The sequence below is a fragment of the Diadema antillarum genome, unplaced genomic scaffold (assembly GCF_040938485.1).
Source record: "Diadema antillarum isolate AM-2024a unplaced genomic scaffold, OU_Dant_1.0 scf00000120, whole genome shotgun sequence".
NCBI lineage: Eukaryota > Metazoa > Echinodermata > Echinoidea > Diadematoida > Diadematidae > Diadema > Diadema antillarum.
In genome coordinates, this window is record NW_027271009.1 from 1727983 (window position 1) to 1744732 (window position 16750).

The following is a 16750-nucleotide window of genomic DNA, read 5'->3' on the forward strand; positions in this document are numbered from 1 at the left end:
CACCATCATCTGTAATATTTCTCGCAATCAAAGCTGTTATTTCACTGTGGATGAAAATGAAATTATTCAGACCCAAATTCTTAGCCGATAATCAGAGTATAGATAGAGATCATTCAGTTCTCTCCACCTTCAGTGTGATAGCCTCTTACAATCAGATGTTTGAAAACATTCATTGCTTGCAACGTCTCCACTGTAATTGATATCTTATAGCTTCGTTGATATGGTTACACTCGACAAGTTGTCAGAATCTGCAAGCTATCAGCACTAATGCGAATTTTAAGATCCCATAATTTTGTTTGCATGTCAGCTTTGCATGTGGTCTGAGTTTCAGATAGTGGAGATAGATAGGGGATACAGCTTAACAACCCGTGTTATCTTCCGTAGACATAATAACAAAGCAAAAGACAGAGTTCAAGTCACAACTACAATACATGTATTTCACTTATATAGACAATTGTGTAAAGGCCCATGATGTCATTTCTGTCATATTTCCTCAATATTTACCTGTCATGCACCGAGTAATGATTATCGTGGAGATAACTGTCTTGTATGTGTGCGTAGGATGTCTTCTGTTGATGTTGTGACCCCTCCAACTTCATTTTGACACTGGAGTAATTAGTCTTGGTTATCGGTAGGAATGACAATTTATCGTAAGACATGTCTGTGTATTCAAACTCCTGTGTATTACGAGTTTTCCGCTGCAAACATATCACCTACGGAAATAGCATCTGAAAGATTTCTTGAAGTCAGAAAAGGACATGATTGACGAAGAATTGCTTTCTGGTTGTGACATTACTTGAGCGAATTTTTTATTAGGTCTGCGAATGCAAGAACTAGGTTAGCACTAGGTCCTAGCTCCCTGAGTGTGCGGGAAAGCCCGTCTCCCTGGCAACGCCACGCACTGAGCGATCAAAACCGCGACACGCGTGGATAGGATATCGAACGCTTGCCTCCCACGAACAATGGCGAATTTCGCCCGGTGTCTCAACAAAGTGCAGCTTCTGACCTATGAGCGAACCAAGTTTATCTAACCATCCTTATTATCTACATGTGCGTGCATACGGGATTGAAGACTTGTCACACTTGTAGTGCTTTTATCGCCAAATTTAACAACTGAACTGGTTAGACAGGACGGTCTTGTCTCATGTTCTAGCAACTTTACAACATTGAGCGGCAAAAAGGCAGCGGTGAGTATCAACGCGTCAGGTATATGTTTTCAGTGACTACCAGTATCTGATTCCAAAACACCTTTGTGTGAATCCATCGTGTCATTCTTTACAACCTCTCGCCCACAACAGGATTACGCCTTAAAGCTTGCCTTGTTATGCAAATCAAACACCCAACAGATAACGCCATGCAATACCGATTCGATTTTATTCCTTTTATTTGGACTCCATAAAGTCGAACCCCCGTGCACTCTGCCCTTTTGTGCCTTTAGGGATTTAGGGTATTAGGTACAAAGAAAGGTTTGGCCCTTCACACGCACGTTGTTCAGACAGCAGACTTGCCTAGAAACGAGTTGAGAGTCTCAGTTGGGGGTGTCTCAGCTTTCTCTCTGAGTACCATACACTATCGAAGTTATCAAACTTGGCGGATATTCTATACCCAAATTTCAATGTTATGGCGGAATTGCAGGTAAGAACAAGTGTAGTTTTCTCTCTTTTTTCGTCTGATAGGAGCATTCCTCAATATTTTGCATGTTTTCTAAAAAAATAAAGTCCTCTGTATGCAAACGTATCCCTAATTTAAAAGAAAAAATCCATACGGCAAAGAGAGTGCTGTGTTGCATATTAACCATTTCGTCACATATCGCCATCACCTAATATAATCATTTGCAGTCTTTGCATTTCGAATCTGCGTAGAGCCTACACATCAATTTGGACTCGTATCTATAGTCCAATAGATCATATGCTTGTACTCTGATCCTGTCCACTTAATTTCAAGCATTTGTTTGCCGAGCAAGATACATATCACCATTATTATGATAGGATATCGGAGATCATAATGAGAATTAAGTAGGCTACAAAGTGAAGCAACATCCAAACTTGAGTGTAATGAGGGTGTAAGCGGTTAATACCTGATGTTATTCTCAAACATTGCAGTTATGGAATCATTAGTGAATGTGTTGTCGGCGAATAATTGATTTTCATCTCCAATACTTCAACTATCACAAACATTCAAAATATACAGTTGTGTTATAATCGTGCACACACGGACGCTGTATGTTAGCCTTTGGAGGCCCCAAGTTGTGTTGTGTATTTTGCCCATCCAAAAGCCTTTCCAAACCAAGTTGCCTTTAGTCTGTACAATACTGTGCAATGCATTCGCCCGGAGTGGTCTCTTGTATAACACTCAACAGTCGCTGTGTAAATTTAATCTCTCAGCAAGTCAATGAGATCAAGCAAAATACAACGAGCAGAAAGTCAAACAAAACGAATGCTTGAAACGAATTTGAGTCTCTGCAGACTGTCTTTACTTTAAATCCCAACGCAGATTATACATGTTATAGGTTCCTCAGGTTGATACGGCAAGTTTTAGTTTCGGGTAAAGTTGAGGAGATTCTCTTTCCATATCCTCGGAAAGAACCTGACATCTTGAGAAAATGGCGCTGATATCATTCAACGCAAATTATGCAATCATAATCATTGCATGATGTAATGATATGCAAATAACAAAAAATGGTGAAATATTGGCATTTAGAATTTTGAGAGATTTATTAAGTGCACTGCAAATCCACAATATTTCATAATAAACCATGCTGGCCAACACGAAAGTAAAAATCTCTGTCACTAGTACTTATAGCTCATTGATTTTGCCTGTATCTCTCAGTCATATTCAGTTCTTTGAAGGTTTACCTGGATCCTGAGAAATTAGTAATAGAATATTTTGACGAATTTGAATGCATAAAAAGATAAACGTCAGTTTAATTTTTTTTAAGTACATGTATATAAGGTCATCATAAACAAAGAGGAAATTCAAATCCTTTCAATGATACCAATACAAGATGTAATTATTTTTGAAGATATTATCCAAATTATCGCATAGGCCCCTATACATGATAATTGTTTTCTCTGTTTAACCTCATTCTCAAATACCTCAAGTTGATAGAAAGGAATATATCGGTTTTCGCATCTAAACTCTGTATTTGCAAGTGTGCACAGCAAATCTCTGTGGTGTAACTTTTCGGCCTTGTTTATAGTTATAGGGCTGACGATAATATTTCCTACAGTTTATATACAAGTTCATCTATCATGTTATTTCATTTTTTATTTCTCATATCTTTAATATGCATATTGTTTTATTCGAATTGTTTACCACTGAAAGACGTCGTATGTATACATTTTGTGACTTCTGAATCGTCTCGGTTACTTTCAATCCATTCCACTATCCCATAACAATTTTCACCCAATTAGCTTACTCTTTATTGTACTTTTTCTTCACCATGCAATGTTTATTTTCATCATTTCTCTTCACCCGTACCATGCAACCTGTAAAGTGTAACGTCAAAGTCTTCTGTAAGAGATATTTGTAAATAAAGTGCAAAATGTATGCAACAAAATCTGAAATCATCTTAAGGGCTTTTTACACTTGTAAATTTTTGCTTAGCCCCGGACCAATAGTGGGGCTAAGGGGGGGGGGGGGGGGGGGGGCCTTAGCCCCACCGTTGGTACGGGACTATCCTTAGCCCATTTTCTGTTTACACTCGTTTTTGCCAAAGTGGGCTAGCCCCACCGATAGTACGGTACTATCTGGTCCTGCAAAATAGCAGGGGTTAGCACCGCAATTGCGGTGCCAAGCAAGTGAGTGTAAACAGAACGAAAAAATAGTCCTGGGCTAAGCGACGGAGACGAAGTCCGACCCTCACTGACCAATCAGAAACGAGGTAATCAAGTGCTGCCGGTGCGTGCGTGTACGTGTACAGTACACAGCGTAATTATGAATATTCATGTGGTTTGGAAAGTCCGGGGCTAAGAAATAAGAGTGTAAAAAGGTCAGTTTTCTCCTTAGCCCCGGACAAGAGATAGTACGGGACTAATTTGCGAGTGCAAAAAGCTGAAAAAATTGGTACGGGACTAACGATAGTCCTGGGTCAGAGAAAGTCCGGGGTTAAGAAACACAAGTGTAAAAAGCCCTTAGAGGGCTTTTTACACTTAAAACCGCTTGCAGTGTTTGTTGTAGCTCAGTGAACGAGTGAATGATTTTCACCCAAAGCGAAAAATTTGAGATTGCAACATTTTTGTTTTTGTTTTTTCATCTTTCACTTTTAGGCATGAATCAGACCCTCCGCGACAAACCAGTTTTGTGTCCTAAATGTTTACAAATTGTTTCATTTTTTTGATTCATGCACCTTCAGCTCACGCCTATTACAGAAAGGTTTATGGATGTATTCAATGTCATGGTTGCCCCCATTCCTCAAAAAGTCATTAAGCAATGAACCAGCCCGTTAGCTCATACCTCCAGACAGGAGGTATGAGCGCCTTCAGTTTCAGTCCCATGAATTAGTTGTTACCATGAACGGGCAAAGGATAGGTCAAATTTTTGACAAATTTCCGAGCAATCTTTCAGATAGGGGAGAATGCGCAGATATTGAATACATCAGTAAACCAGTCAATCAACTATTTTGATTCACTTTCTTTATTTCCATTTTCCATCATTTTCACCCGCTTATTGTTTTCCACCCACCTTCAATCGCTTCACCGCGTGCAGTAAATGCATGAAGTAAAACGCTGCACATTTTCTTGATGGAATCGTCAGTAAGTGTCCTTTCATTTAAATATTTTAGTCATCACTTTCAGCAGGTGATTGTTGTCACTAACCCGCGTATATTTCGAAAAAAGGAACATTGTTTTTGCAAATGGACATCTAACACCTGGCAAGTTTTCTTTTGTTATGTTAATTAGTGACTATATACACAGAGTGCATCGAGACCCGTTGTTTTTACGCTGTGGACATACACAGCCATGTGTTATCGATTTTGCTTTCACATATGTATCGAGGCTTTCAATGTGAAAGAGAGGTGGTTAATACAAGGCAATGGTGTTCATGACTACGAATGCGACCGCAAACAAACCGCAGGAGTCTGCGCTTTGCTTAATGGTTTGTGTTTGAAAATTCATTGCCACCATTTAACGAACCTTTAAAAACTTATCAATACTGACGGTCGTTTCCTTTCTGAGATTCCGCAAGTCTGCAGTCTTTGGCCTGTTGACTCAATGTTTGTCTGTTCGCTTCAAAACTTACGTTTTATTTCGTTTTCAAGATCCTTCGAATTGTCTGACATTCTGTTGGAAGATCTTGGCAATTCGTAATTTGTCTTTCTGATGTGGGATGGTATAGAAGTCTGGTTTTGTGTTTTCACAATGTCATGATACTAAACAAGTTTCCTTTGTATTGGTTCTTGGGAAATGATTTCTTGGAAAATGGGCTACCCTCTTATCTTCTTTGTGCGTTCCTTAACTGGTTCCTTCATTTACATAAGTCCGTAATAGTTTGATTTATCAGATTTTTTTCTCATCTGCCTAACATTATTTAGGAGCGCGGGTCTAGAAGAGAAAGAAAATTTAAGTTTCTACTAGAAAATTATAATTTAAGATCAATGAGTAACGCAAACTGGATATTGGGCTATTACAAATAGTGATAGTGATATGAAAATGAATGGAGAGGAATACAGTAATTGTGCATACACGTACCCCTTCCCCCTCCTCAAAAAAAAAAAAAAACCCGCAAAGATCCTCTTTGGTTTTATTTTTAACTAAAGAACTGAATATTTCGCATTGTAGTCATGAGCAGTTCCCAGTTTGTGAAAGGCATCCCATTTCAAGCCAAGTCATTAATCAGATACGTATGCAGGGAGTTTGGGAAAATATGGGTATTGGTGTTTATAGAATACTAAATACATGTACTACATTACATCAATTAGGGATCAACTATCAGAGATTAATTTTTGTTGCGAAATTTTTGGTTTTATTTATTGCTTAAGTATACTTACATTGAAGTCTAATACGTCGTATCGACTCTGTGTGTTTATGTAAAAATGAAATCTCGTGTGTTAGATGATTAACATGTTAATGCGGATTTGCTGCTAACATATTGTGACGAATACTAGAAGTGAGTAGAGATGATATCTGTGTATTAACGTATGTATGTGTGTGTGTGTGTATCTGTGTGTTCTCTCCCCCTATTTTAGGAGGGGGCGGATAGATGGATGAGATAGTAAAGACAGGTTCAACTTCTAAGAACGTTCTACTTTTCTAAGCTCCTTGGCATTCATCTCAGCCGAGATGGACGTGTGATGCTTATTACGCAACAATGACATTTTATGACGTCACGCGTATCATTGTCGGTAACGCGTGTGCGTAACAGAAAGTGAACATGCACTGTAGTCATATCGAATTTTAACAAAATGTAATATAGATTATTGAAATTTCATATGCGAGCTAGTACCATAACTCAGAGTTGGGGGCGAACACGGTTCTTCTGGTATTTCTGTATATGTCCATTTCTCTGCTGTAGTAGCCGGTAAGTCCACTTTTAGGGGGAAGGGCGAAAGAAATTAGAGCCAGTGTAAATAAGAAAAAAAAAACTTCAGTTAGAAATGAAGGAAATTAACGTTATCAAAGTAATGGCACATCAAAGAAGGAAAAAGTTCACAGCGCTTCAAAATAGTCACAAAGTTTGCAACGACAATGATAGAAGGGGTGGTGAGGTCTGCAATGTTCTTGTAAAGCAGTAAAACACTTGTTTGCACAGATCACCCGAGGGAAACAAATGCGGAGACTATACTATGTAGTTCATGATCATGTGAAACATTACCACGGGATACAGATTCAGTTATGACCCTTATGGACTGGTTAATCTTTACAGACATGTGGTCAGTGTGAAATAGGTGTGTCATGGGGACAAAGGAACTTGTGGTTTTGGTTGCGTTGTCCTGACGGTAGTTTGCATCCTGGTGACCTTTTCTCGCATCTTCATATACATTCTCACCAATTGATTATTTGGGGAGTTGCAGAGAAAAAAAAATGCGTGAAGTTCGTAGCTATGTTTGCCTCGATATGAAACATGTTGCACTTATTTCCATTTAATTTGTGCGGGTGCCGACTCTTATTTCAAACTGCCTCAGAGTGAACCTTTAGTTTAATGTCCGTAAACACACTCCCTCATCCATTGGTTCCATATTAAAGGTTTAAAGTGCAATTCCACTCCCGATTTATAAGTTGGATTTGAATCAATATTAGATCAAAATCAAACTGAGAATAGTAGAACAATTGACGTCAAATGAATACGACTGGATTTGATAAAATTATATGCATTCTAGACCTTCATGTGAAATTCACTGAAAAGTGCAATCGAATTCGCAACCATAACTATAATTGATTATTTATATGCGTCATAAATGCAGTGGAATTGGACTTTAGGGCAGGTCCTGACTCCCTTGGTGGTGGAGTGTTGGTGTCCCAATTTTTTTTTTTTTTTTACTTTAAGGTATAACAATGACTCCAAATACTTGCCCCCTAAATATCCCTCCTTGCACCTCCACGGCAATGCATCTAATGTAGTTAACAATATCGGTATATACAAATGAACATCTTCTTTCTGAAGAGTGTAGAGAAAATGCAAAGAAAGAAAAGATATTTTACTCCCTTTTGAAAAAAAAAAGAAAATCCTGGAGGTGATGTTAATTATGATGTTAATTGGTTAACTTTATGCTTTAGGCGACATTTTGTAATTTCGCATTATTCGACAAAATGAACGTGGTTCTTCGTTCGATTGGCTGAACAACCCCCACATTATGATGACTAATTTTCCCAATGAATAGCAAAAATCTCGTTAGTGAAATTCAAATAGGCACAGTAACCATTTCAAACTTTAAAAGCTCAAAGCTTTCTCAAACTTTTAGTTTTGTTTGTTTGTTGTTTGTTTTTTAGGCCTGCTGACTTTGTAACGGCAAATCATCAGAGAAAACATGCAACTATTCTAAGAGTCATAGTTACTGTACAGTATACCATGTTTTGAATGCTGAGGTTGTCTTACTCATGCTTAAAATAAAATTCATTTTGTTTTCCCGTCTGTAGCATTGGATGGATACACTCTACGGCTGGGCCCCGGCAGCTATGAAACCTAAACTCGAGCAGGTACGACATTTGAGACCATAGTAACTAGTGGCAAAAAGCCTAGCAAGAAAATGCTTGGCTAATTGATCATTATGATAGTCAAAAGTTCGAAAATCAATTGTTATATCTATCTTGAAACGATCTTGCTTGCATCTATACTCACTTCTACGTACTTCTGGTCGAACCAAGTTTGGATATTCTGCGCAAATTGTATCGAGTAAATGTTAACTTATGCATATTATTTTTTTTCAGAGGGCCTACGTTCACCATAGCCACAATGGATTCAACGGACTTCACAGAGTTGGTGTAGTGGTGAGTTGCAAAAATCACTTATCACTTTAAAATTTTCAAAACTATAGTACGATCATTGTTGAATTTGATTTTTTTGTTACGTAACAAGTTAATGAGTACATGTTGGTGTTTTTTGTTTTGTTTTTTTGGTCCTGATCACTCTGAATAAATATCCAATATACAATCAACTGCCCCCTTCTCTTAATAGAGAAAACCACACTCCTCATTACGCCTTCCGATTGAAATGCGCCAGCCAGTGTTGATATCATTATCAAACGATATCATTATTATTATCATCATCCATACCTATATGCTTGTAAAATGCCTCCACGAGGGAGCTAATGATAGTAATTGTCTCCAATTGCGATGTCATACATACTTTTGTGGCATCATAAGTTAGTTTCGAAAACCAATGATCAAATCAGGTATTTGGACAGAAAATCCGCGTTCTATTGGTGTGAGGTGAAGAAGTATCATATCAGATTAGTTGATATTCATATACTTCTCTTTAACTCTGTCCCTACCTTTGATATCCTATAACCTACTTGTGCATAAAATCCGTGGCAGTGTGAGATGTTGGTACTCTAAGGGTGAAGTGCAAAGATGTTATTTTTCCTGTTTCACAGTAAAACTATTTTGCACAATCCATTCGTTTGACGCATAATTCGTCATAAGAAATTTATGTTATTTCATCTTTCCTTCCATCTCTCATATTTTCTTCTGTTTTCATCTTTTCTACCTACCTTGCTATCATTTTCATTCTTCATCGCTCTTCCCCCCCCCCCCCTTTATTTTATCTCCGCATTCCGGATATACCTACATCGCAGGCCCGTGAACTCCACACGGGTAACATTGTTCAGCTCGAATCTCGGGCTACCGGCGGGTTACTCCGGGTCAACTCCCTTACGGGGAAGATTGATTTTAACGGCATCTACGGCAAACAAGGTAGGCCCCTTTGAGTAAAGAGAGATGTTGGTTTATAATCATAATTTCGATTTAATTTGTTTTGAACCCATAAAAAAAGATTGATTGGCACAAAAAAGTGCTGAGAGAGTACACACCTTCACCAACGAAGCTCGTTTCTCCAATTGTTGTTGCAAGTATGATATATGAGCAGTTATTCACGAGACCTGTTTCACGACACCCCCCCCCCTCCTAAAATTGCAACAGTTCGGGCCACCACCATCCAGAATATACTTATTATACGGATTTATTTTATTTTTAGTGTCATAGAAATTGTTACGAGGTTATTTTGAACCTATATAACGATTGCGTGTCAAAACGTTGAAACTGTCCCTATATCTATATGCAAAAAAAAAAAAAAAATACATAAAGATATTCCTAGATCCAGATTGTTATCCACATCTCCACCAATAACTTTTATTTGTTCCTTGGTACATTTTTTTTTATCTTAACTGAAATTTTCGTCCATTTTTTCTTTCAAATATATGCTAACAGCAAGCACAAAAATCAACACCGACCAAAACTTAACCTCCTTTGCAGAGGCAACAGAATAGGAATGGACAGAGTCAATCCGCAGAAATCAAAGTGAAATCTGTGCAAAATGTTATGAAGTACAAAGCAGCAGGGTATAAGAAAATTTAAGAATTTCATGAAATAATATTACTCATTTAGAGATTTGGCTCGTGCTACGTGTAGCATGCTGAACAAGAGAATTTCATCTTTTTGTGAAAATAAAGAATAGACTGGCGCAAAGCAAAATCAGGTGCGTGTATCTTCTTCGAAGTCGCATAGTATGCGTGGTGTTACTATGGATACGGTGTGTGTTTGTTGTGTAGAAGTAGTCTCCCTTAGCAACATAACGGAGCTGTAAGCCTGGGCAGGCCATCTAACTCGTTTTTACTATTCTTACACGAACTCTGTTCCATTCTAAAAACGGAATGAAATGTGCCGGATTCTTCATATATTATGTCAGCAACTAACTGAACGAAATGTTTGTGGATTCGCTGTGGCTATAATGTATTATACACTCTAAAACGAAATGGTTAATCAACATTTTTAATGTTGTCACTTCTCGAAACTTTTGTTAAATGCTAGATTTAACACTCAAAATTTGAATCACTATTTCAGTAATGGTAAATTCAACATTTTAAGTGTTAAACTTAACATATTCATTAAAAGATGACAGTATATAAAAACGTTGATTAATCGTTTCATTTTAGAGTTTACTATGTATTATATCTTATTTGTTTATTTATCTATTTATTTATTTGCTTATCAAATCTTCTTTAAAAGCAGGGCAGTCCCATTCAGAGCCACAAAGGCCTGCTTTACAAGAGAGCCCTGCGTTGATATACATTACATTACATGTGCACACAATAAAAAACGAGAGCAAAACGAACTGTTAAATTAATAATGCAGTTAAAGAATGCAGTGTATCAAAATGTGTGTACACTGTATACATAATAAGATGACTGCACACTTTGCATATATAACAGCACACTATAATTGCTGCTTGTTATTCCTCTGATCAATGACGTGATTTTGTGTCATCTCTCTGCTCGTATACACAGCTCAATTCGTTGTGAAGAGAGAAGGAGAGGATATCATCATACTTCGATGTCTCCTCAATACGTCCCACTTCCTGACGCTGAGAAACGGCATCCTTTACGCCAACGTGAGTATAGACACCACTCTTCCGACCATCACCAAGGCAACGCATCCTTGTTGTATTTCATCCTGGAAAATGATAACGTCATCCTATTACACATATTCAAATACAATCATTTGAAGTATACCAGGGTCCTGTTTCATAAACCTGTTGGTGAAGTTACGTGTGACTTTACGAGCGACTGGAATATGAAATACCAATAATGTGTGCCCATTTCCCCCCTTACATTTTAACAACGTACGACTGCATGTCAACATTTCATCTACATTGGAGCAAAAATACACTTTCAACTAAAAACGTATGTTAAGATGTAAGAATAATCATTATCATTCGAAAATTTCAAATTTAGCTATTGAAATTATGTAATAATGATTAGGAAATCCACTTGGCTTGTCATATTTAAGTCGTTCGTGAAGTTGTGCTTAACTTTATGAACAGCCACGGGAATTCTTTTGAGCTGTGCTCAGTCATAAAAACAAACAAAACAAAACAAATGCAACGTTCAAAATGTAATATGCGATCTATATTTTTTATTCAATTTGCAGGGAAAAGGTGATCCCCAATGTCGATTCAAGTATCACCTGGTCGATAACAACTACATGAAGTTTGAATGTCTTCACAATCCCAACCGATTTGTGTCCGTCCATAAGAAGTTCAGTGGGATCGACGACACGCGATCGCTCTACAGCACGCGATCGTTACGCTCGTCGGGCAGCGGTATCGAGGGCCAGTTCAGAGTTGTGATCGTGGTAAGTTTTTGTCGATATTGTCGACGATCCCATTAGATACTATCGGTTAATTTGATCTTATTTTATTCCTTTTCGATAATTTACTCTGATATCGTGCACCATCGCTATCATATTTGTCATCATTATAATTATCGTATTATCAATACAAGCACTAGCACAGCTACTGTTAATGATGTGATTATCATCACATCATCGTATGATATCCTTTTGTGTTCTTTACAAATTAAACTTGTCGATAATTGCTTCTTTGAATATTTATTATTATCTTTGCTGTTTCTACTATTGTTTTTGATTTACCTCTTGTTTCCACCTTTCATTCTTCCAACCATCACAGGGTCACCAGAATCAGCATTACGCCTCATGACAACTAACCGCTCCTCACTGAGTAAACTGATTTAAATGAAGATAATTAACATTACCCGAGCAAATGGACATGGTTGACGAGAGTTTGCTCTCCTATGGAAAGTTCGATGAACTCGTGGAAAATGCATGGCGATGACGATGATGGCGGTGACGTCATAGACTCTGGAGAACCAGTTGGAAATTCCGAGATGAGCCCTTCGTTGGCTCACGAAATCCAGACAATGTGATGTTCTCACGTTGCACAAAGTTGGCTTCCTCATTCTCTACTAGATGTTTCGGCAAACGGCATGCTGCAGCGATCGAATCACCGAACAAAGTTTGTCCGGTGGCATAAAATTTGTAAGCGTAATACTAGTATTATGGTGATGTTTCCACGAGTTATTGTCAGCGAGACTGGAAATCAACTTCGGGGTCAACGTGTATTCCTGCAGAAGCTGCCTGACTGTCGCTGTGTGAAATAAGTTAACACTTATTGCAGGAGGCTCACACTACATGTGTGTCCAGTATTCATCCGAGCTTTGATCTTCATTTCAAAGATCTTAATTGGGTTTTGCATATTCAATGTCTTTATGTTCTTCATTTCGATAGTATGATACCAGGTTGGGCGCGCACTGATGGTGATTTCGTGTTTTTAAACTTAAGATTACAACGAACTACTCTTGACGCAGTCTGGGAGTAATGTGACGCTATAGCTGCATGTTCACATACCAAGATAATGTTTATTCCAAAGTGATAACGCTGATACTTCTTTGCGAAAATTATCACCTCGTTTTTAAAGTGGAAGACCAAACGATAATGTGTGCTAACATCATAATATTAACATTTTGCCTTTGCTTAACCTGCTATTGGTTATCTTATCCAATGCTCGTTTGATACGGATAGTCTTGCTAGTGCGCTGCTCAAAAATTCGGGGTCGCTCGAGTGCATCGTTTCAGATGATCATTTCTTTAAGAACGTGATGAATGTTGAGAGCATAAAGCCTGGCTTTCACTTGTTACTTGCTTAGCATTACTTCTGCCAGCACGAAGGTTAGACTAAGTCATAATCATCGAGAACAATTGGAATATTGTTATTTAGAGTTACTGAAAAGTTCTGTTTTATACATTTTGACAATCATTTCACTTCGGTTAATCGTGAGCTGGCCCACTTTACGTGGTCAACGGGGTCGACGCTTGCTGGTAGAATATCAAAATATACCTATTCCTACCAATGAATATGGAGATGATTATCATGATAAATAATCACTTATCACGTACATTTCTCTCCTATTTTGTTCGAGTGTTGGAAGAGGAGTAAGGTGGGCTGAGAATGAATCCTTCAGGAAGATAGTGGAATGAATAAAGACGGAATGTGTCTAAATTTTAGTCGCCGTAATTCTAATTCAAGTGTTATTCGTTGCGTAATGCTTATAGTGCCTATAGTAACGATTGTTGTGACAACAATGAATAACCATAATTCAGCGCACTTGTATGAATACACGTAATTTCAATCGCTGTGGCGTGAGGGTTTTAACAGGGTAGCACAATCTAAGTTTTTTTTTTCGTACTGCATGTCATTCATTCACCCTACAGTATGTGACAGGAAAAACCTTTTTGTCTTCTTCTTCTTCTTCTTTCTCACTGTGTGTTTTCGTGCCATTAGTAACTTATGTTGCTGCAATGCCTAAACCAGACAACGAATTAGTGTATCAAGAAACTGTGTGTGTTGATAATTTGGTTTGAATGAACAGCAAATTGCTTGCCAAATACTGGTAACCTTGGATACATTATTATGCACATTCTCTCTGAAATTTATGAAACCGTGGTAATCGGGGATATATCAAAGGACTTGTGCAAAGTCTCCATACAAATTATATTTTCGACTTAAATTTTAGAACAGAATTTTGCCAAAATTTGCCCGACATGATTTTGACCGTGGCTTTGTCAGGGAAATCAAGTGGAAATGATGTTACACAAAACGAGCGTAAGGATATCAATGAATGTAATTGGTGAACGCAGTTACAGGTTTCTGGGGTTTTTTTTTTCGGGAAAGATCCCATTCTTCCCCCGGATTTCTTTCCCTTGACGTTTGCAGTAAACACCAAACTATGTTTCAACCGTGCTGCAATTACTGCATTTACACTAAGGAATATCGGACACTGTATATAGGTCTATTGACACAATGCTGATAACTTCATTGATGCACAAAGTTTATTTCATAGTTTTACCAATTTGTATACTTAAAGCACTATCGTCCATTCGTTATGTCGCCTGTATTTCAGGGAAAATGAAAATGACATCTACCATATGCATGTAGAAATCATACGTGTATATGGATGTGTTGACAATGCTTCATGTGTAAAATGTTTCTGTTTTTATTGCTTTTGGTATTTTTGTCTTCAAGTTTTATTCCGTCCAATCGTGTGGTAAACAGCAAGGTCAGCTTATTTTAGTTTGTACAATGAAGAAAACACATATTCATGTGTATGTCGTTATTATGCCGCAGTTTTTTAATGAAAATAATTTTGTGTATGCCAGTCAATATTCTTGCAGTTGTTGCTTTTACTATGCAAATCTTATACTGGATTGATTCGTCACTTTGTCAGCTAAATAAATGCAAACGCACACGAACAAGTAAGTTACTCGTCTGTCGCATTCATTCATTCAATGACTTCTGTTATTGCTAGATATTATACTAGAAAGGCAGGGGCGTCACCAGCTTTTTTTCAAGGGGGGTGCGTTTTGACACTAAATGTTTACGATTTTTTTGGACAGACATTTGGAATATAGGAAGCTCTCAATCCCTTACAGTTTTTTTTAGGGAAACCGGCGCACCGGTAGCTAGGATTTCATCTTGGGGGGGGGGGGGGGGGGGGGGGTAATATGCGAGGGAGCGAGCAAGGGTGGGGGGGGGGGTGAGGGTGTGGAAGTGCCGGAGAGGGTTGTACCCCTTATAAATGGATTATAGAATGACGGTGTGAAACAACAAATTACTTCCAGCGATATCAGGGGAACGGCATAACGACCACATGCGAGCGAGCGGAGCGAGCGAGCTTGAAAATTTTGACATTTTACAGTCCAAAAACTGCCGTTTGTAGCCATATTCTTTTGCTTTGTAAATTAAGGGGGGCGCACCGGGCGCAACTGCTGGTAATTACTGGTAGCAACATCAGGTAAATGGCATAATAATTAAATGCGAGCGAGCAAAGAGAGCGAGCTTGGAAATTTTGTCATTTTACAGTCCAAAAACTGCCATTTGGAGCCATATTTTTTCGCTTTGGAAATAAAGGAGGGGTAGGGGCGCACCGGGCGCAACTGCCGGTAATTACTGGCAGCAACATCAGGAGAATTGCATAACAATTAAATGCGAGCGAGCGAAAAGAGCGAGCTTAAAAATTTTGATATTTTACAGTCCAAACACTGCCATTTAGAGCCGTATTTTTTCGCTTTGGAGATAAAGGAGGGGTGGGGGCGCAACGAGCGCAACTGCCGGTAATTAGTGGCAATAACATCAGAAGAATTGCATAACAATAATTAAATGCGAGCGAGCGAGCGAGCGAGCTTGAAATTTTTGACATTTTTACAGTCCAAAAACTGCCGTTTGTAGCCGTATTTTTTTGCTTTGGAAATTAAGGGGGCGCATCGCGCGCAACTTACTGCTGGCAATATCTGGCAGCAACATCAGGTGAATGGCATAACAATAAATGCGAGCGAGCGAAGAGAGCGAGCTTAAAAATTTTGATATTTTACAGTCCCAAAACTGCCATTTGGAGCCATATTTTTTCGCTTTGGAAATAAAGGAGGTGGGCGCACCGGGCGCAACTGCCGGCAATTTCTGGCAGCAACATCAGGAGAATTGCATAACAATTAAATGCGAGCGAGCGAGCGAGCTTGAAAATTTTGACATTTTACAGTAAAAAACAAACAAAACTGCCGTTTGTAGCTATATTTCTTCGATTTAGAATTTAAGGGGGCGCATCGGGCGCAACTCCTGGCAAATACTGGCAGCAATATCAGGAGAGCATACTAGTAATGATTACATTCGAGCGAGCGGGACGAGCGAGCTTGAAAATATTACATTTTACAGTCCAAAAACTGCCGTTCTTTTCTTAGCAATATTTTTTCGCTTTGGAAATTAAGGGGGGAGGGGCACCGGGCGCAACTGCAGGCAATTACTGGCAGCAACATCAGAAGAATGGCATAAAGATTAAATGCTAGCGAACGGAGCGAGCGAGCTTGAAAATTTTGACATTTTACAGTCCCCAAATTGCCGTTTGTAGCTATATATTTTTTGCTTTGGAAATTAAGTGGGCGCACCAGGCGCAACTGCCGGAAATTACTGGCAGCAACTTCAGGAGAATGGCATTACGACTAAATGCGAGCGAGAGGAGCGAGCGAGCTTGAAAATTTTGACATTTTACTGTCCAAAAACTGCCGTTTGAAGCTATATTTTTTTTCGCTTTGGAAATTAAAGGGGGGGGGGGACGCCCGGTGCGCCCCTCTCCCTGGATCCGCCACTGGTAGTCAAGGGTGTGGGTTTATGTTCATGACTGGGGGAGGTATGACCAGCGAGGTGGCGTCGAAGTGACCAAGCGGGGAAAGGATGTCCAAAATCTGCACTTT

The 16750-nt window shown here is 38.7% G+C and overlaps 1 protein-coding gene across 1 annotated transcript; it reads left to right on the forward strand.

Moving 5' to 3' along the window:
- The first annotated feature begins 1620 nt into the window (after positions 1–1620).
- On the forward strand, positions 1621–12150 carry LOC139720084 (uncharacterized). Its single transcript, XM_071631454.1, has 7 exons — positions 1621–1635; positions 8076–8135; positions 8367–8426; positions 9233–9350; positions 10940–11043; positions 11583–11786; positions 12121–12150. Exons 1-7 carry the CDS (start codon positions 1621–1623, stop codon positions 12148–12150), a joined length of 591 nt encoding a protein of 196 aa, XP_071487555.1.
- The last annotated feature ends 4600 nt before the right edge of the window (positions 12151–16750 follow it).